The sequence below is a fragment of the Oncorhynchus gorbuscha genome, linkage group LG25 (genome assembly GCF_021184085.1).
Source record: "Oncorhynchus gorbuscha isolate QuinsamMale2020 ecotype Even-year linkage group LG25, OgorEven_v1.0, whole genome shotgun sequence".
NCBI lineage: Eukaryota > Metazoa > Chordata > Actinopteri > Salmoniformes > Salmonidae > Oncorhynchus > Oncorhynchus gorbuscha.
Genome location: NC_060197.1, coordinates 7,849,790 through 7,871,135, shown reverse-complemented (window position 1 = coordinate 7,871,135; position 21,346 = coordinate 7,849,790). Strand labels below are relative to the sequence as shown.

The window sequence follows — 21,346 nt, the reverse complement described above, 5'->3', positions numbered from 1 at the left end:
CTATCAGGGCCCAGAGTTGTTCCTCAAGACCTTATATTAATATGAACAGAATGATATCAGATCATTGTGGGACATCAATGTCTTCCTCTTTGCACTGCATCTTTAACTCAATAGTTACCTGGAACAGCCCGACCAGCACAGTCATGGAGGACGCCACCATGATCCTCTGGGCCTCCATGGCCTCCACGTCCACCACAATCCCATCAGCCTCTGTTCCATTCACACCGGTGCCATTCCCAGGAAGCAGGAAGTGGTTATCGGGGGCGAGGGTCAACACGACGGAGCCTACCATTAGACAGGTGACAGGGAAGGGACCTGAGGGGTGGAGAACAGGCAAGGGAGACACCTGATAAGTGCACACGCAATTGATGCCAACTTTGTAAATGCATTGTTACATATATGACTTGATAAGTCTCTGCCTCATTCATTAAACGTCCAATCACAGGAGATGGATGAGTTCATTAGTCATTGGTCAATAGTCAGTCCAGGTGTCAGTCAGGTGAAGGGCCCTACCTACAGAGATGTGTCTGGAGGTGCCCAGCAGGAAGTAGGTGAGGATGGGGAAGAAGGCAGAGTAGAGTCTATAGACTGGAGCCACGGACACAAGCAGGGCATATGCCAGGCTTGTGAGACAAGGAAATATACCCCAGGACATGAGCAGTGTTAGTGTTCTCTCGTCTGTATGAGAATTGACAAGGGGCAACTGCAGCCTGACATGTTTACTCTGTCAAGATGGATGACTTTCAGTTTCAACAGCATGTTACTTCAAAGAGCACTAAACAAAACTCTCTAAGCATGAAATGGTTCAAAGCAGCTTGCCATGGGTGATTACAGTAGTGAAGAAAGGAACGCCATTTGGTCACACTGGATAATCAAAAAGTTGCTATTTGTGGAATCTACACTTCGACTACAGTCGGTTTAGAGAAACTGGGACACACCTTGTAAACTGCATACCAGACCAGTGCTAACACCAGAGATGACATCACCGGGAAGCCACTCTCTTATTGGGTATCTGGAGAACCAGTCAATGACAGGAAAGACTCCTTTCACAACCTTCAGGGCCTGGCTACATGAGCAGCTGCATTGGAAAAAACACATATGTAATGTCAAACATTATTACAGTCAGCGTACAGACAGACAGACAGACAGACAGACAGACAGACAGACAGACAGACAGACAGACAGACAGACAGACAGACAGACAGACAGACAGACAGACAGACAGACAGACAGACAGACAGACAGACAGACAGACAGACAGACAGACAGACAGACAGACAGACAGACAGACAGACAGACCAAACATACAAAATGTTGCCTGTCTTCCTTTTTAGGCACAGTAATGTTAGGCTATAGTATCCATGATCCAAAATTAGCACATCTTGTCATGTTATTCAGGTTCTTTGAGAGGAAAACTCCTTCATACATGGTTTGATTGCGCCAGAGTGTTACAATGGGACAGTTAGACAAAGTTTTGCTCATAAGATCTCTCTCTGTGTTTTTGACCCAGTTGTACTGCGTGTTTCAGCATCGCACCATAGCCAAGAGCATCCTTAGCTTGGTATCACCCCAAAGCTGTCACTAAGGAACAGGGTTACCAACGACATAGCTGTGGCAGGCTAAGAATATATCCAAAACACCAGAGTAAAATCTGGGGAAAGCTAACCCCAGATTATGAAATATATTTTTTAAAGCGCATGTCAGTCTGCAAGTGAATAAGATACACTTCTATGACATAGGAAAACACTGGATGGCCGGGTAGGGATGTGTCTGATATTCTACACCTAATTTGACACCAGAGGCTCGAGTGAAAGATGGAGTTTGTGTTCAACAAATAACAAACTCTCTCTTTCATTAACTGTATATTTACGAGTAAGTAGATCAGAACCAGAGTTCGGGGCTTGTCCCCCAATCAACACCATTGTAAGTCACTTCGAATAAAAGCATCAGCTAAATGGCATATATCATTGTCATTGTTATATAAAGGCCACCAACACAGGGCTTTCAAAAGGTGCACTACAGACCAACTTAGATATCTCTCTTTGATAACCTATTTTAATTCAGTGTTTTATTTTAGGATATTTTTAATTCTATTACTTTAATTATTTTCTGATAATGTCTGAAGAACTGTGTTCACAATTTGACCATGATGTCTGTCCAGTTCGTTTTGCTGTTGGATGAACACACAGTTGGTGGTCCTTCTGTAGCTCAGTTGGTAGAGCATGGCGCTTGTAATGCCAGGGTAGTGGGTTCAATACCCGGGACCACCCATACGTAGAATGTATGCACACATGACTGTAAGTCGCTTTGGATAAAAGCGTCTGCTAAATGGCATATATTATTATATTATATTATATTAATATTTACAGATCCACAGGTCACAAATGAAAACATTTTTAAAAATCATACTATTTCTACAAAAGTATTATGTCATAATCACTTACCTGATCTCCTTGTGTGAGAGATTCGCTAAATGATTCCCAACCTCCCCAGCTTGTCAGTCTCTGACTCCTCCTTGCAGACCACCAAGCACTGGAAGGTCTATGATACTCATATTCAAACAGCATGTTTCTAGCCAAAAGGCATACACAGGGGTAGTTGTAATTATACTGCAACATGCTATATAGTATGCTCTTATTGTAGCATGTACAGGATAGTACTGCTGTCAAATTTTTCTGTTTGATCAACTGACCTCTGATCTTTAACTCCCTCTGGTGGAGATTTAAAATAATGGTCAAACAAATTCAGACGGAAAATAACTACACTGATACGTCTGGCTGGGGCCCCAATTATTCAACACCCTGGATGTTCTGAACAGTTTTGTGACATTTTTGATAATTTATATTGAAAAAAAAACGAAACATCACATTTACATAAGTATTCAGACCCTTTACTCAGTACTTTGTTGATGCACTTTTGGAAGCGATTACAGCTTCAATTTTCTCCCATTCTTCTCTGCAGATCCTTGCAAGCTCTGACAGGTTGGATGGGGAGTGTCGCTGCACAGCTATTTTCAGGTCTGTCCAAGGATGTTTGATCAGGTTCAAGTCCAGGCTTTGGCTGGGCTACTCAAGGACATTCAGAGACTTGTCCCGAGGCCACTCCTGCGTTTTCTTGGCTGTGTGCTTAGGGTTGTTGTCCTGTTGGAAGGTCAACCTTCGCCCCTGTCTGAGGTCCTGAGCTCTCTGGAGCAGGTTTTCATCAATGATCTCTACTTTTCTCCATTCATCTTTCCCTCGATCCTGACTAGTCTCTGAGTCCCTGCTTCTGAAAAACATCCCCACAGCATAATGCTGCCACCACCATGCTTCACCGTAGGGATGGCATCAGGTTTATTCCAGACATGACGCTTGGCATTCAGGGCAAAGAGTTCAATCTTGGTTTCATCAGACCAGAGAATCTTGTTTCTCATGGTCTGAGAGTCTTTAGGTGCCTTTTGTCAAACACCAAGTGGGCTGTCATGTGCCTTTTACTGAGGAGTGGCTTCCGTCTGGCTACTCTACCATAAAGGCCTAATTGGTGGAGTGCTGCAGAGATGGTTGTCCTGGAAGGTTCTCCCATCTCCACAGAGGAACTCTGGAGCTCTGTCAGAGTGACCATCAGGTAATTGGTCTCCTCCCTGATCAAGGCCCTCCCCCGATTTCTCTGGGCGGCCAGCTCAGGGCGGCCAGCTCTAGGAAGAGTCGTGGTGGCTCCAAATTTCTTACATTTAAGAATGATGGAGGCCACTGTGTTCAATGCTGCAGAAATTGTTGGTACCCTTCCCCAGATCTGTGCCTTGACACAATCCTGTCTCGGAGCTCTACGGACAATTCCTTCAACCTCATGGCTTGTTTTTTGCTCTGATATGTACTGTTAACTGTGGGACCTTATAAACTGTAGACAGGTGTGTGCCTTTCCAAATCATGTCCAATCAATTAAATCCACCACAGGCGGACTCCAATCAAGTTGTAGAAACATCTGAAGGTGATCGATGAAAACAGGATGCACTGAGCTCAGTTTAGGGTCTCATAGCACTTATGCATACTTATGTAAATAAGGTATTTCTGTTTTTTGGATGTAATACATTTGTAATAACGTTTTCACTTTGCCATTATGGGGTATTGTCTGAAGATTGCTGAGGAAATTGTTTTATTTAATACATTTTAGAATAAGGCTGTAACGTAACAAAATGTGGAAAAAGTAAACGAGTCTGAATCATTTCCGAAGGCACTGTATGTGCACCACGTCATTGCTCTCTCTCTCTAGCTCTACTGTATGTGCATCTTGCTAGCTGACACTCAAATGGTAAGGGGCTAAAGCTCATTGGCTAGAACTCGAATTGTTAGGGGCTGGCCCACGTGGGGGAAAATGTAGGGAAATTGGCGCTGCAAAGCTTCCAGTAAAAAGTTACTTTCAAGCTATGGATTTTTTGGATAATTGAGTTAAGTATTTCTGCTCATAGAACTACACATTGACATATCCAGCCCAAAGCGAGAGGTTTAAAACATACTTACTAGTTGGCAAAGTTCCGGAGCGTGTCAACTGAGATTTACCCATCATTTCCCTGATTGCAAAGCCTTGATTTACCAATCAAATGAGGAGCATACACATCAGGTTGTCCATCACCATGGTGATATTAACTCTAGTCTTGGTCATATGCCAACAGAAGAATATCGAATTGTAATTTGAATATTTTATGATGATAACCAGAAGTTAAATTGTACTTTTACTAATGGGATATTACAAGCACTTTCTTACTGTATAACAACTTGTGTACTTAATGACTAATAGTTTGGTGTCAAAAAGCATTATTTTAAATAAATGTACATAGTACATTTCAAATCATGTCAACTTTATGACTTACTTCGACAACTGTTTAGGTGCATTTATTTATCATCAATGTCTGTGTCTTTCAGGACATTTTTAGGAAATGTGATATTAACAATATATCATCATATTATTACATACTATACTAAATTACATATACTTTACTCAATGTACATATGCGGAGTCTCCCATTCAGGTTGTTTGATTTACCATATTGGGACATAAACACACTCTTGGTGGGTCCACTCCTTCTAGAAGGATCTAGACAAGAGGAAAACCTATGTGAGAATGTTATTCATCGACTACAGCTCAGCATTTAACACCATAGTACCTTCCAAACTCGTCATTAAGCTGGGTCTCGACCGTGCCCTGTGCAATTGGGTCCTGGACTTTCTGACGGGCTGCCCATAGATGGTGAGAGTAGGAAACAACATTTCCATTCTGCTGATCCTCAACACCGGGGCTCCACAAGGGTGCGTTCTCAGCCCTCTCCTGTACTCTCTGTTCACCCATGACAGTACGGCCATGCACACTTCCAACTCAATCATCAAGTTTGCAGACAACACTACAGTGGTAGGTTTGATTACCAACAACGACGAGACGGCCTACAGGGAGGAGGTGAGGACCCTCGGAGTGTGGTGTCAGGAAAACAACCTCACACTCAAAGTCAACAAAACAAAGGAGATGATTGTGGACTTCAGGAAACAGCAGAGGGAACACCCCCCCTATCCACATCGATGGAACAGTAGTGGAGAGGGTAGCAAGTTTTAAGTTCCTCGGCATACACATCACAGACAAACTGAATTGGTCCACTCACACTGACAGCGTCGTGAAGAAGGCGCAGCAGCGCCTCTTCAACCTCAGGAGGCTGAAGAAATTTGGCTTGTCACCAAAAGCACTCACAAACTTCTACAGATGCACAATCGAGAGCATCCTGGCGGGCTGTATCACCGCCTGGTATGGCAACTGCTCCGCCCTCAACCGTAAGGCTCTCCAGAGGGTAGTAAGGTCTGCACAACGCATTACACCACATGTGGTGTACTTCTCAATGCCATCGGAAGAATCCAGGAACATATTCCAATCTGTGCTAGCAAAACAGTCCTGTAGCTTAGCATCTGCGTCATTTGACCCCTTCTGTATTGACTGAGTCACTGGTACTTCCTGCTTTAGTTTTTGGTTGTAAGCAGGAATTAGGAGGATAGAGTTGTGGTCAGATTTGCCAAATGGAGAGCTTTGTACGTGTCTCTGTGTGCAGTAAAGGTGGTCTATAGTTTTTTTCCCCCTCTGGTTGCACATGTAACATCATGGTAGAAATTAGGTAAAATTGTCACGCTCTGATCTGTTTCACCTGTATTTGTGATTGTCTACACCCCCCTCCAGGTGTCGCCCATCTTCCCCATTTCCCCCTGTATATTTATACCTGTGTTTTCTGTCTGTCTGTTGCCGGTTTGTCTTGTTTGTTCAAGCCGACCAGCGTTTTGTCTCAGCTCCTGGTTTTCCCTAGTCTTTTTGGCCTTTGCCTGTCCACTGTCTGTCTCTGACCCTGAGTCTGCCTGCCGTCCTGTACCTTGGCCTCTGGTCTGGATTATCGACCCCTGCCTGCCTTAACCTGTCATTTGCCTGCCCCTGTGGTTACAATAAACAATGTTTCTTCAAACAGTCTGCACTTGGGTCTTCCCTTGATTCCTGATAGTACGAACTGGTCATGACTGACCCAGCAGACTTGGACCAGCTCCGCCACGCCATCTCCTCCCAAGGAGCACTCATTGGTAGACCCGAGGAGATGCTTCGGATGTGGACTAACATCACAACCTAGCATTGGACACTTTGCTGGAGAATTCCGTGAGTTGCCTACTAGGCAGCCTACCACGACGGTAACCTCCCAGCCCCTCAGTAACCCAGCTGGTAGCAGCGCCGTTGCCCTTGATTCCTGGGAACCCTGCTTACCTCCACCAGAGCGCTACAATGGAGATTCCAGAACCTGCCAGGCCTTTCTCTCCCATTGCTCCCTTGTTTTTGAGGCTCCGGTGTTGTAATGTAAAATTATAATGTAAGATTTTTGTTGGTGTATGAATGTAATGTAATAATGTTTGTTGTACATCAACATTTGTGGTTTTTCAAGTCTGTTGTTAAAACATGTACAGTGAGGCAAAAAAGTAAAAAGATGAGAGAGGCCTGTAATTTTCATTATAGGTACAATTCAACTATGACAGACAAAATTATGTTTTTTTCTCTCCAGAAAATGACATTGTAGGATTTCTATTGAATTTATTTGCAATTTATGGTGGGAATTAAGTATTTGGTCAATAACAAAAGTTTATCTCAATAATTTGTTATATTCCCTTTGTTGGCAATGACAGAGGTCAAACGTTTTCTGTAAGTCTTCACAAGGTTTTCACACACTGTTGCTGGTATTTTGGCCCATTCCTCCATGCAGATCTCCTCTAGAGCAGTGATGTTTTGGGGCTGTTTCTGGGCAACACGGACTTTCAACTCCCTCCAAAGATTTTCTATGGGGTTGAGATCTAGAGACTGGCTAGGCCACTCCAGGACCTTGAAATGCTTCTTACGAAGCCACTCCTTCGTTGCCCGGGCGGTGTGTTTGGGATCATTGTCATGCTGAAAAACCCAGCCACGTTTCATCTTCAATGCCCTTGCTAATGGAAGGAGGTTTTCACTGAAAATCTCACGATACATGGCCCCATTCATTCTTTCCTTTACACGGATCAGTCATCCTGGTCCCTTTGCAGAAAAAGCCCCAAAACATGCTTCACCCCCATGCTTCACAGTAGGTATGGTGTTCTTTGGATGCAACTCAGCACTCTTTTTCCTCCAAACACGACAAGTTGAGTTTTTACCAAAAAGTTATATGTTGGTTTCATCTGACCATATGACATTCTCCCAATCTTCTTCTGGATCATCCAAATGCTCTCTAGCAAACTTCAGACGGGCCTGGACATGTACTGGCTTAAGCAGGGGGACACGTCTGGCACTGCAGGATTTGAGTCCCTGGCGGCATAGTGTGTTACTGATGGTAGGCTTTGTTACTTTGGTCCCAGCTCTCTGCAGGTCATTCACTCGGCCCCGTCCCCCGTGTGGTTCTGGGATTTTTGCTCACCGTTCTTGTGATCATTTTGACCCCACAGGGTGAGATCTTGCGTGGAGCCCCAGATCGAGGAAGATTATCAGTGGTCTTGTATGTCTTCCATTTCCTAATAATTGCTCCCACAGTTGATTTCTTCAAACCAAGCTGCTTACCTATTGCAGATTCAGTCTTCCCAGCCTGGTGCAGGTCTACAATTTTGTTTCTGGTGTCCTTTGACAGCTCTTTGGTCTTGGCCATAGTGGAGTTTGGAGTGTGACTGTTTGAGGTTGTGGACAGGTGTCTTTTATACTGATAACAAGTTCAAACAGGTGCCAATAATATAGGTAACGAGTGGAGGACAGAGGAGCCTCTTCAAGAAGAAGTTACAGGTCTGTGAGAGCCAGAAATCTTGCTTGTTTGTTATTGACCAAATACTTATTTTACACCATAATTTGTAATTTTCTGGATTTTTCTTTTTCAAATTTTGTCTGTCATAGTTGAAGTATACCCATGATGAAAATGACAGGCCTCTCTCATCTTTTTAAGTGGGAGAACTTGCACAATTGGTGGCTGACTAAATACTTTTTGCCCCACTGTATGGTGAAGTTTCAGTGAGGTTTCAGTGAGGGATTTTTTCAGTGAGGGATTTTCAGAGTGTAAAATTCTTGATAAGGATGTTACTCACTTATGGATGTAGCTGTTGACATTCTTAAATAAAATATGTTTGATTAGTGACATCAGTATTTCCATTATTTTCACCCTCCAGCAAGAATGGTGAGATGGAGGCAGTAGTCACAACAATGTAGAATGATGTGTCCACTTCCAGATGGGATGGTTCAGAGAACTGTAAAGCAGAGACAGACAAACTGTTGGGGTGTGACAGAATGACAGTATCCATGTTATCAACCTAAGCGACATTTGGATGTTATAATTTTCCCTGGTGTCATGGTGTGTTTACTGTGTCAGCTATAACAGTCATAAACACATGGTCATGGATAGCAGGGGAGGGGTGTGGGGTTCTTGCCCTTATTAATGTTGTTGATGGCTGTTATACATTAAACAACTTGATTAACCAAACACCACGAATCAGAGAGTGAATGTTCAAAAGGTTTGACATCCTACATTTTTTTTTAAATCATGTAGTTATTTAGAGTTGATCCAACTCGACAAAAAGACAGGGAAGTAAAACCACATCCTAATTACTTGTAACACTAAACTCCAACTAAATAAGCCCCCAGGAACTATGGGCTTTTATACATCCAGAATTACATTGTTAACACAATTGGGGTTTAGGCTGCCATAGCTCTGCAGGTACACATAGAAAACAGGACTTTACTGACGACCACTGGAAGGTCTATGATACTCCTATATTTAAACAGCAGGTTCCCAGCCAAAAGGCATACACAGGAGTTAGCTGTAATTATACTGCAGTATGCTATGCAGTATGCTCTTATTGTAGCATGTACAGGCTACTGCTGTCTAATTTTGAAACATCTTGATCAACTGACCTCTGGTCTTGAACTCCCTCTAGTGGAGATAAAATACTGTTAAATAATTTTCTGACCCCCTAAAATCTTTTTCTTCTTATTTTTACCTTTATTTAACTAGGCAAGTCAGTTAAGAACAAATTCTTATTTTCAATGACGGCCTAGGAAAAGTGGGTTAATTGCCTGTTCAGGGGCAGAACGACAGATTTGTACCTTGTCAGCTCAGGGATTTGAATTTGCAACCTTTCGGTTACTAGTCCAACAGTCTAACCACTAGGCTACCCTGCCACCCCCATTGATTGATTGTTCTGGCTGGGGCTCTTATACTTCCCCTCACCTAGATGCTCTGAACACTGAGGTGTGAGTTATGATTGTAATGTAATATGTGGTTATCATATTGTTTAATATGTGTGTCCATGGCCTTAAAAGGCACATGACAATGACCATGCATGCTTGATAAGTTATTTAACACAGTCACCAAAGGAAACCTAACCCAGCCATGAGTGCCCACAAATACTATAACTCTACTTGAAAGACGGATTTAGGGTTAATACTATTACAGGTGGATAACTGACACAATTTATTCATCATTACCCTGAGTGCAAAGCCTTGATTTACAAATAATCAAATGACGAGCAGGACTTATCAGGTTGTCTAAACTGAGTTGACAAAACATTAGGAACACTTTCCTAATATTGAGTTGCAGTTCTCGACACACTCGAACCGGTGTGCCTGACACCTACTTCCGTACCTCGTTCAAAGACAATGTCTTATTTTGTCTTGTCCATTCACCCTTCGAATGGCACACATACGATCTGTGTCTCAATTGACTCAAGACTTAAAGACGCTTCCTTAATCTGTCTCCTTCCCTTCATCTACACTGATGGGAGTGGATTTAACAAGTGACATCAATAAGGGATAATATTGTTCACCTGGATTCACCTGGTCAATCTATGTCATGGAAGGAGCAGGTGTTCCTAATATTTTGTACACTCATTGGATATCACCATGTTGATTTGAACTCTAGTCTTGGTCGTATGCCAACCAAAGAATATCAAGTTGTAATTTGATGATGTAAACTATAAATTGTTATCTTTATGGGAAGTATTTACAAAATGTTGGAATTTTTCAAATGTGTTGGCTGCTACCAGATCAGATTTTTTTTTAAACTGATAGTAACAATATATCAAAATATTTCCTGTTAAAGGTGACAGGAAAATATAAAGTTAGTCCTGAAATCAACAAAACCCCTATTTTATGTAGTAATATGAAAATGGATTTGCATCACCAAACTACAGTGTTCACATTTTTTGTAGCAGAGAAGGTTGAATTCAGTCACTTCAGTCACTGTCATACTCTATTTGCCTAGTTAAATCAACTGGCTATTTTACATAGCTTTTACATTAATCTCGGCACCCAGAACCAATTCAGCTACTCAATGTTAAGGCTGTCATGAGAGACTTATTTTACATAAGAGTTTGCAATATCTCTTTTCTCTATCAGAAAATCCTAATGTCATCATGTTTTTTACACATCTTTATAAAAAAGATCTAAATCAGACAGCACCTTCTTTACCCTTTTACATCTTGTCAGTGGCTATGTGGCTCCCAACAGTGTTGGCACTGTTTTTGGGTAAGAATGTTATACCCTGTCCCATTCCAGATCTAAAGAACAGCATTTCATTTCGACCCTGCATGCTGACCAAAGTATACTGATATAGTTACCTTGCTCTACTGTGACACATATCCATGTTTTTATATCTCACTATCTACAGAACCTTCAGAAAGTATTCAAACCCCTTGACTTATTCCATATTTTGTTGTGTTAAAGCCTGAATTCAAAAATGATTAAATATAAAACTGTTCTCACCTATCTACACACAATACTCCATAATGACAATTTGAAAACATATTTTTAGAAATTTTAGCAAATATATTTCAAATAAAACACTGAAATATACAATTTACATACATTTTCAGACACCTGCGTCAATACATTCTTTCTGGGTAAGTCTCTAAGAGATTTCCACACCTGGATTGTGCAACATTTGCCCATTATTCTTTTCAAAATTCTCCAAGCTCTGTCACATTGGTTGTTGATCATTGCTAGAACAACCATTTTCAGGTTTGCAAAATATTTTCAAGCAGATTTAAGTCAAAACTCTAACTTAGGCTATTGTCCAGCTGAAAGGTGAATTCATCTCCCAGTGTCTTGTGGAAAGCAAACTGAACCATGTTTTTCTCTATGATTTTGCCTGTAATTAGCTCTATTCAGTTTATATTTTATTCTTAAAAACTCCCCAGTCTTTAATGATTACAAGCATACCCATAACAGGATGCAGCCACCACTATGCCTGTAAATATGCATAGTGCTACTCAGTAATGTGTTGTATTGAATTTGCCTCAACATAAAACTTTGTATTCAGGACCAAAAGTTAATTGCTTGTCAAATTTCTTGCGGTATTACATAAGTGACTTGTCGCAAACAGGATGCATGTTTTGTAATATTTAATATTATTCTGTACAGGCTTCCTTAATTTCACTATTTCAATTAGGTTAGTATTGTGAAGTAACTACAATGTTGTTGATCCCTCCTCAGTTTTCTCCTATCACAGCAATTGAACTCTGTAACTGTTTTAAAGTCACAATTGGCCTCATGGTGGAGTCCCTGAGCGGTTTCCTTCCTCTCCGGCAACTGAGTTAGGAAGGGGGCCTGTATCTTTGTAGTGACTGGGTGTCTTGATACACCATCGAAAGTGTAAAGTGTAACTTCATCATGCTCAAAGGGACATTCAGTGTCATTTAAAAAAAATCTACCAATAGGTGCACTCAATTGCGATGTATTGGAGAACCTCTCTGGTCTTTGTGGTTGAATCTGTGTTTGAAATTCACTGCTCGACTGAGGGACCTTACATGTATGTATGTGTGGGGTACAGTGATGAGGTAGTCATAATAATGTAAAACACTATTTGTAACGATTGTTGTCGGGAAAAGGCGAAGAGGACCAAAGTGCAGCGTGGTACGTATTCATAATAATTTTAATAAAGATGAATACGGAACAAAAACAACAAACCGCCAAATGAACAGTTCTGTAAGGTGCAACAAAAACACTAAACAGAAAATAACCACCCACAACCCATAGTGGGAAAACAGGCTGCCTAAGTATGGTTCTCAATCAGAGACAACGATTGCCAGCTGCCTCTGATTGGGAACCATACTAGGCCAAACACATAGAAATAGAAAACATAGAACACAAAACCTAGAATGCCCACCCCAACTCACGCCCTGACCAAACTAAAATAGAGACATAAAAAAGGAACTAAGGTCAGGACGTGACACTATTATTGCACACAAAGTGAGTCCATGCAACTTGTTAAGCAAATGTTTACTCCTGAACTTTAGGCTTTCCATAAGAAAGAGGTTGAATACTTATTGACATTTCAGCTTTTGATTTGTTATTAATTTCTAAATATTTCGAAAAACATAATTCCACTTTGACATTGTGGGGTATTGTGTGTAGGCCAGTTACAAATCTCAATGTATATTTATTCTGGCTGTAACACAACAAAATGTGGAGAAAGTCAAGTCGTGTGAAATCTTTCTGTAGGCAATGCATTTACAAATTATACATGTTTTACAGATTCAACATGCACATGACTTTTGGGGGTCTTTCTTGTGAAATGTACAGCATGGGAATGTTTAGACTGTTTTCCTTGCCCAGGAGCAGCACCTGACCTCTTCTTTACCCAGCAGTCCTTGAATGAGTCCTTCAGTGACACCCGAGCAGGTGAACCATGTGAGTGTATATGCTTATATGCTGTATACGACGTATCCTTCATGGTTTATTGTAAATAATCTAAGATTGTAATATAGAATATGGACAAGGCCATTCATGTCACTTTGTGGTAGTTTATCTTTTTCATATTTTTTTGTTATCCAAATGAAAACCACATTTGCCCCTATTCAACAGCTCACTGCTCAGAGGGATTCACGATTGACCTACTATTTTACTGGAACAACATTCTGATGGTATCTGAACGGGACCTACATCATTGCCAGCTTGCCTGCACTCAGAACCCCGGGTGTTCCTACTGCAGCTACGTGGTTCAAGAGTATCATCTATTTGAGTATTTAGGTTGTCCGTTTGGGTGGTGGTCACACTACTTCTTTTGGTAAATAGTTGAAGGATGGGGTTGGAGAAAGGTCACCTCTCTCAAAAGCAAAGCTATGGATTCGGGACTGACTATCCATGAGATCAAAATGATACGCAGTATTTGTTAACAATTACATTGATAACAAAAAAATGTAAATGAAAAACAGAAATGACATAGGAAGTATATCGGTATTGTCTTTTACTTTCAAAACAGATTCCACTGCCATCAAAAGTATTCATTTGGTCAATCAACTATGATAAACTATCCAGGAGTCGTATCTGGTTACAGTAGGAAGGGCTGCAGTAAAGGTAGGACCATTTTAACCTGCTGTATGAATAGTATTTATAACTGTTAAACATGTTTCCGCATTCACAGTGTCAAGGAGTTGTAAATAAGCTCTAAATTGAGATGACTGAGTGATCTAGCGCAACAACATTAGAATGAAAATAGGGTTATTTTGCTTAAAATAGTTCAGTTCCTTTATAAATCCAATGTAGTTTTCTATTAATCATTGATATCTGTCTGTGGGTCATTCTTCTTGAAACTAGAAAAAGAAATACTCAATTTAATCCCTCGGAGGAAGGATTCTTGACCTATATTTGACATTTATACCTAAAGCATAACTGAGAAATAATTAACTGAAGTTCGATTATTTATGACATTTTGGTCTTCCTTTAAGACTCCATAATCTGTAGGTGATACAAATTAAAAGTTTGTGTCTGAAGGAGTTAGATTTGTAATGTGAGTAGTATTTGTGTTTCAATAACACATTTCTAACATACATTTATGAAATAAAAAAAACATAAACATGAATATTGAAAAAACAAAAAATGGCACATTTTTCAATATCTGACCCCTCCATCAATCCCATAATGCTAATAGTAGCAGAGGTCCTACTCTGGGACTTTGATATGGATGTTGAGTATTTAATCTTCAACAATATCAAGAAACATTTGCCAAATGAGAAATTGTATATTTTCTATATTCATTTTTATGTTTTTCAGTATTCATAAATGTATTCAAGAAATGTGTTTTTGAAACCAAAATACTACTCAAATTACAGGGCAAGCGGTAAATCATCCAATCCCCTGTTTTATTTAATAATATGAATATTTATAAGCATCACAAAACTACAAAATGTTCACATTTTTGGGAGAGGAGAAAGGTTGAAGTCAGCCACTTCAGTCACTATCTTACTCTATTTGCTTAGATAAATCCACTGGCTATTTTACATAGCTTTTACATTCATCTTGGCACCCAGAACCAAATCAGCTACACTGTCACGTTCTGTCCATCGTTCGTTTGTGTTTTCCTTGTTTTAGTGTTGGTCAGGACGTGAGCTGGGTGGGCATTCTATGTTGTGTGTCTGGTTTGTCTATTTCTATGTTTGGCCTGATATGGCTCTCAATCAGAGGCAGGTGTTAGTCATTGTCTCTGATTGGGAACCATATTTAGGTAGCCTGTTTTGTGTTTGGTTTTGTGGGTGATTGTTCCTGTCTCTGTGTTTTGCACCAGATAGGGCTGTTTTTGGTTTTCCACGTTTATTGTTTTGTAGTGTTCATGTTTAGCCGTTTTTATTAAACATGAGTCAATATAACCACGCTGCGTTTTGGTCCTCTACTTCACCACAGGAAAACCCTGACATACACAATGTTAAGGCTGTCACGAGAGACTTCTTTTCCATAACAGTTTGCATTCAATATCTATTTTCTCTATCAGAAAATCCTAATATCATCTTGTTTCCATAAAAGGTTTTCTAAATCAGACAGCACCTTTACCCTTTTACATCTTTTCAGTGGCTATGTGGCTCCCAACAGTGTTTGTACTGTTTTTGGGTAAGAATGTTATACCCTGTCCCATTCCAGATCTAAAGAACATCATTTCATTTCGACCCTGCATGCTGACTAAAGTATACTGAAAGTTTCATATGACACCAACTTTTGCTTTGTTGCGCCTACAGATGACACACACTATGGAGTCTTTAAGGAGGCCTGGGTAAGGCCAAAATGTCACAAATATTCCAACTTCAGTGAATTATTTCTCAATTCTACTTTAAGATACAAATATTGAATATACACTAGGTGTACAAAACATTAGGAACACCTTCCTAATATTGAGTTGCACCTCCTTTCTGCCCACAGAAAAGCCTCAGTTTGTCTCAAACGTTGGCTCCGATGCTTCCCACAGTTGTGTCATGTTGGCTGGATGTCCTTTGGGTTGTTGACCATTATTTATATACACTGGAAGCTCTTCCCTGTGAAAAACCCAGCAGCATTACAGTTCTTGACACTCAAACTGATGCTCCTGGCACCAACTACCATACCCTGTTCAAAGGCAGTTTCATCTATAGTTTTGCCCAATCAGCCTCTGAATGGCACACAAACACAATCCATGTCTCAATTGTCTCAAGGCTTAAACATGATTCTTTAACCCGTCTCTTCCCTTTCATCTACACTGATTGAAGTACATTAAACATGTGACATCAATAAGACATCATAGCTTTCACCTGGATTCACCTGGTCAGTCTACGTCATGGAAAGAGTTTGTTTTGTTCACTCAGTTAAATGTCAACAATCCTTCCTCCAAAAGGACCACTCCATGGATTAAATTTAGTGAAAATGCCCCAAATCCTGATATTTATTTACTCTAGTTTATGGAAGAATAACCTCTGTGCTTTGTCTGTCCACACAGGTCCACCAGTAGAGCTACCAGAGTTTACTCTGGTTAGTGAGGAGAGGAGCATGGCTGAAGCCCAGAAGTTCTGCAGGGAGTACTATGAGGAACTGGCCACCATCTTCAATGCTGAGGACCAGACAGCAGCTCTGAGAGCAGTGTCAGCACAGAGCCTCACTGACGCTGTCTGGGTCCACTCCCATTACCGTGCCTTTTGGCCCCAACTGGCCTATTGGAATACACCAAATGCAAAGTGTGTTGTTCATGGACATACAGCAAAAGTTTGGATTTTGAGATATTGCACAATTTCATGTCACTTTGTGTGCCAGAAAAGTAAGTTGATTTTGCATCCCTTCTCTCCCTTGTCTGATATTTGTAAACTACTACTCCAAAGTAACGTTAACACTTTACTTGAAGGGGGTTAGTCATTCTTAACACCTTGTACATAGTACATTTCAAATCGTGTCACCTTTATGAGTTACAGTATCCTTTGACAACCGTCTAGGTACATTTATTTAACATCAATGTCCATGTCTTTCAGGGCACTTTAAGGACAATTGTGTATTTTCTGTCCTTAGGCACACAATTAAACTCAGAGCTTAAATACTACATGGGTCAAGGTTCATTGACGTGGGAGGAGGCACAGACGGCTTGCCGAGCCAATGGAGACGACTTAGCGAGCATCCTCACACAAGAGGATTACACAGCATTCCAAAGCATAACAGAGACACAGCAGTTTGAAATGTGGATCGGACTCTACTGGAAGACTTCTACCAGAATGTGGGAGTGGTCCAATGGGGACCCCTTTCCATACTGTGTGTCTGAGCCTCAACTGGGTGCTAGTAACTGCTGCTCCCTGACCCATAAGGGCCATTGGCAGACTGAAAACGTCACCCTGGAGAAGACAGACTGCTCTCTGAAGAGACCGTTCCTTTGCACTGGAAGTAAGACTGACATCTTTATTGAACAGATAGAGAGAGGAAAAGATAGACAGAGGTTGTGTCAAAGGGCACTAAGCTGGATTCAAACTTATTCTGACACTATAGACGTGTGCCAGAGGCTGTGGCATTTCCGCTAGACCAGCCAGGCTACAAGACTGTCATCTTATTGGGGTTACTGGGGATCATAAGACAGGGAGGGACAGGGATGGCATTTTAGCCCCAATAGGGTCCCACTGCAGCAAACACTGTCACATATCAGACACAGAGATGCTACATGTAGCCTACTCCAGCCACCTCTCTCTCCCCACCTTTCAGATATATATGTGCTCATATGGTTTCAATTATGAAATAATATTTCCATACTGGTAAACATAGAACTCAGAGGCTTGCTGCTACACAGAAAAGCTACTTATTTATTGTAAATAAGTTGAACCTCATTTGAGTGAATGTTACCATTCCTATGTCAATCTAGAAAAGAGAATCAAGCAGACCATTGTAAGGATGTCTCTGGAATCTAACACAGGAGCTGACCTCAATGACCCAGTGGTAAAGGAGCAGATGTTGGAGCAGGTACAGTAGTCCTACATCTCCCACATCAGAAATCAATGTCATCCTCACTCATTTCACTCTTCTCATGATCAGGAATACAAACATCACATAGTATTACATTTAGGATGCTGTATTCAAATGAGGGCTACTGACATTATCTAGTTTGATCATACCTTATAGATCAGAAAGGAGATTGCTAAGAACGGGAACTTCATCCAAGACTTGCGATGGAGAGAACTGCCTAACGGAGATGTTTTTCGCAAAATAGTTGAACTTAGAAGCCCTGAAGAAGGTAAACACTTTTTTTTTTGTGTCAGCTTTGAAAAAACCCCTCATGTTTAGTCTGTTGTTCAGAGTCAATTGTTCGGTTTTGCATCCCATTGACAGTATGGAAATCAAGTACTGTAAGGTGTTCATGAACTATTTCCAGTGAGAGTCTTTATACTGTTGTGTTTGTTTTCTAAGGTCACTGTGGTTCTGGATGAAGAGGACCAGCCATGATGATGCAACAGGAGAGGGATGGAAGTTTACTGTAAATAACCCTAGTACCTCATAATATATGACCGTATATCAATAACATTATCTTAGTTCATGGACCATGTTTTTCTTGAATGATAGATAGCTTTATGCTTATGAATGAAAAATATGATGTCAAGTTATTAGGCTAGATTTAAACTCTACAATGTTTTACTTTTGTAATGCAAAATTATAATGTACTATTTTTGTTGGTGTATGAATGTAATGTAATAATGTTTGTTGTACATAAGGGGAATTTGATTAGTGAAGAGAAGAGGAATAAAAATGACATTTGTGTTTGTTCAAGTTTGAAGATAAAACATGTATGGTGATAAGTTTCAGTGAAGGATTTTTAGAGTGTAAAATTCTTGATAATGATGTTACTCACTTATGGATGTAACTGTCGACATTCTTAAATAAAATATGTTTGATTAGTGACAATGGTATTATTACTCTTTTCACCTTGCAGCAGGAATGGTGAGATGGAGGCAGTAGTCACAACAATGTAGAATGATGTGCCCACTTCCAGGTGGGAGTAGAGGTCGACCGATTAATCGAAATGGCCAATTAATTAGGGCCGATTTCAAGTTTTCATAACAATCGGGAGTCAGTATTTTTGGACACCGATTTGGCCGTTTAAAAAAACGTTTTATATGTTATTTTTTACACCTTTATTTAATCTTTAACGAGGCAAGTCAGTTAAGAACACATTCTTATTTTCAATGACGGCCTAGGAACAGTGGGTTAACTGCCTCGTTCAGGGGCAGAACGACAGATTTTCGCCTTGTCAGCTCGGGGGAATCAATCTTGCAACCTTATAGTTAACTAGTCCAACGATCTAACCACCTGCCTCTCGTGGAGACTGCCTGTTACGCGAATGCAGTAAGCCAAGGTAAGTTGCTAGCTAGCATTAAACTTATCTTATAACAAACAATCAATCATAATCACTGGTTAACTACACATGGTTGATATTACTAGTTTATCTAGCGTATCTTGCGTTGCATTTAATCGATGCGGTGCATATCGTTGCTCCAATGTGAACCTAACCATGAACATCAATGCCTTTCTTAAAATCAATACACAGAAGTATATATTTTTAAACCTGCATATTTAGCTAAAAGAAATCCAGGTTAGCAGGCAATATTAACCAGGGGAAATTGTGTCACTTTTCTTGCGTTCATTGCACGCAGAGGCAGGGTATATGCAACAGTTTGGGCATCCTAATTTTTTACGTAATTATGACATAACATTGAAGGTTGTACAATGTAACAGGAATATTTAGACTAATGGATGACACCCATTAGATAAAACAGTTCCGTATTTCACTGAAAGAATAAACGTCTTGTTCTTCGACATGATAGTTTCCGGATTCGACCATATTAATGACCTAAGGCTCGTATTTCTGTGTGTTATTATGTTATAACTAAGTCTATGATTTGATAGAGCAGTCTGACTGAGCGGTTGTAGGTAGCAGCAGGCTCGTAAGCATTCATTCAAACAGCACTTTCATGCGCTTTGCCATCAGTTCTTCGTCACTGTTTATGACTTCAAGCCTATCAACTCCCGAGATGAGGCTGGTGTAAACAATGTGAAATGGCTAGCTAGTGAGCGGGGTGCGAGCTAATAGCGGTTCAAACTTCACTTGCTCTGAGACTTGGAGTGGTTGTTTCCCTTGCTCTGCATGGGTAACGCTGCTTCGAGGGTGGCTGTTGTCGCGAGGTGAAGGACAGAAGCTATACTGTTACACTGGCAATACTAAAGTGCCTATAAGAACATCCAATAGTCAAAAGTTAATGAAATACAAATGGTATAGAGAGAAATAGTCCTATAATTCCTATAATAACTACAACCTAAAACTTCTTACCTGGGAATATTGAAGACTCATGTTAAAAGGACCCACCATCTTTCATATGTTCTCATGTCCTGAGCAAGGAACTTAAACATTAGCTTTCTTACATGGCACATATTGCACTTTTACTTTCTTCTCCAACACTTTGTTTTTGCATTATTTAAAACAAATTGCATATGTTTCATTATTTATTTGAGGCTAAATTGATTTTATTCATGTATTAGATTACGTTAAAATAAGTGTTCATTCAGTATTGTTGTAACTGTCATTATTCGCAGTTAACAAATTGGCCGATTAATCAGTATCTTTTTTTTTGGTACTCCAATAATCGGTATCGGTAATGGTGTTCAAAAATCATAATCGGTCGACCTCTAGTTCAGAGAAATGTAAAGATGGAGACAGACAGTTGTGGGTGTGACAGTATGACAGTATAATTTCCCCTGATATCATGGTGTGTTGACTGTGTCAGCTATAACAGTCATTAACACAAGCTCATGGATAGCAGGGGAGAGGTGTAGGGTTCTTGCCCTTATTAATGTTGTTGATGGCTGTTAAACATTAATCAACTTGACTAACCAACCACCACAGATCAGTTAGTGAAGGTTCAAAAGATTTGACACCCTACATTTAATGTACTGTATTATGTACAGTTGAAGTTGGAAGTTTACATACACCTTAGCCAATACATTTAAACTCAGTTTTTCACAATTCCTGACATTTAATCCTAGTAAAAATCCCCTGTAGTTGGTCAGTTAGGATCACCACTTTATTTGAAGAATGTAAAATTTCAGAATTATTTATTTATTTCAGCTTTTATTTCTTTCATCACATTCCCAGTGGGTCAGAAGTTTACATGCACTCAATTAGTATTTGGTAGCATTGCCTTGAAATTGTTTAACTTGGGTCAAACGTTTTGGGTAGCCTTCCACAAGCATCCCACAATAAGTTGGGTGCATTTTGGCCGATTCCTCCTAACAGAGCTGGTTTAACTGAGTCAGATTTGTAGGCCTTCTTGCTCACACACGCTTTTTCAGTTCTGCCCACAAATATTTCTATATGATTGAGGTCAGGGCTTTGTGATGGCCACTCCAATACCTTGACTTTGTTGTCCTTAAGCCATTTTACCACAACTTTGGAAGTATGCTTGGGGTCATTTGGAAGACCCATTTGAGACCAAGCTTTAACTTCCTCACTGATGTCTTGAGATGTTGCTTCAATATATCCATATCATTTTCCTCGTTCATGATGCCATCTATTTTGTGAAGAGCACCAGTCCCTCCTGCA

The 21,346-nt window shown here is 40.4% G+C and overlaps 2 protein-coding genes across 2 annotated transcripts in view; one reads left to right on the top strand and one right to left on the bottom strand.

Annotated features, from left to right (window-relative positions):
* LOC124013563 (pendrin-like) overlaps positions 1 to 6,812 on the bottom strand; it is a 30,892-nt gene extending 24,080 nt beyond the window's left edge. The window contains exons 1-3 of the mRNA XM_046327885.1: positions 6,757 to 6,812; positions 514 to 623; positions 119 to 315 (exon numbers count right to left, since the gene is read on the bottom strand). Of these exons, the coding sequence (XP_046183841.1) occupies positions 119 to 315; positions 514 to 623; positions 6,757 to 6,812 (363 nt within the window). The remainder of the gene's footprint in view (positions 1 to 118; positions 316 to 513; positions 624 to 6,756) is intronic.
* Positions 6,813 to 16,152: 9,340 nt separating this feature from the next.
* On the top strand, positions 16,153 to 18,484 carry LOC124013665. The gene is made up of 5 exons (XM_046328039.1): positions 16,153 to 16,540; positions 16,786 to 17,151; positions 17,621 to 17,718; positions 17,878 to 17,989; positions 18,163 to 18,484. Exons 1-5 carry the CDS (start codon positions 16,153 to 16,155, stop codon positions 18,180 to 18,182), a joined length of 984 nt encoding a protein of 327 aa, XP_046183995.1. The 3' UTR covers positions 18,183 to 18,484.
* Positions 18,485 to 21,346: the final 2,862 nt, after the last annotated feature.

Bases quoted from the DNA above. Each gene is read 5' to 3' on its own strand.
- LOC124013665 (XM_046328039.1), top strand. From the start codon at position 16,153: ATGCCCCAAATCCTGATATTTATTTACTCTAGTTTATGGAAGAATAAC. The intron at 16,541-16,785 runs GTAAGTTGATTT...TTCTGTCCTTAG, and splicing joins TCACTTTGTGTGCCAGAAAA to GCACACAATTAAACTCAGAG. The intron at 17,719-17,877 runs GTACAGTAGTCC...CATACCTTATAG, and splicing joins AGGAGCAGATGTTGGAGCAG to ATCAGAAAGGAGATTGCTAA.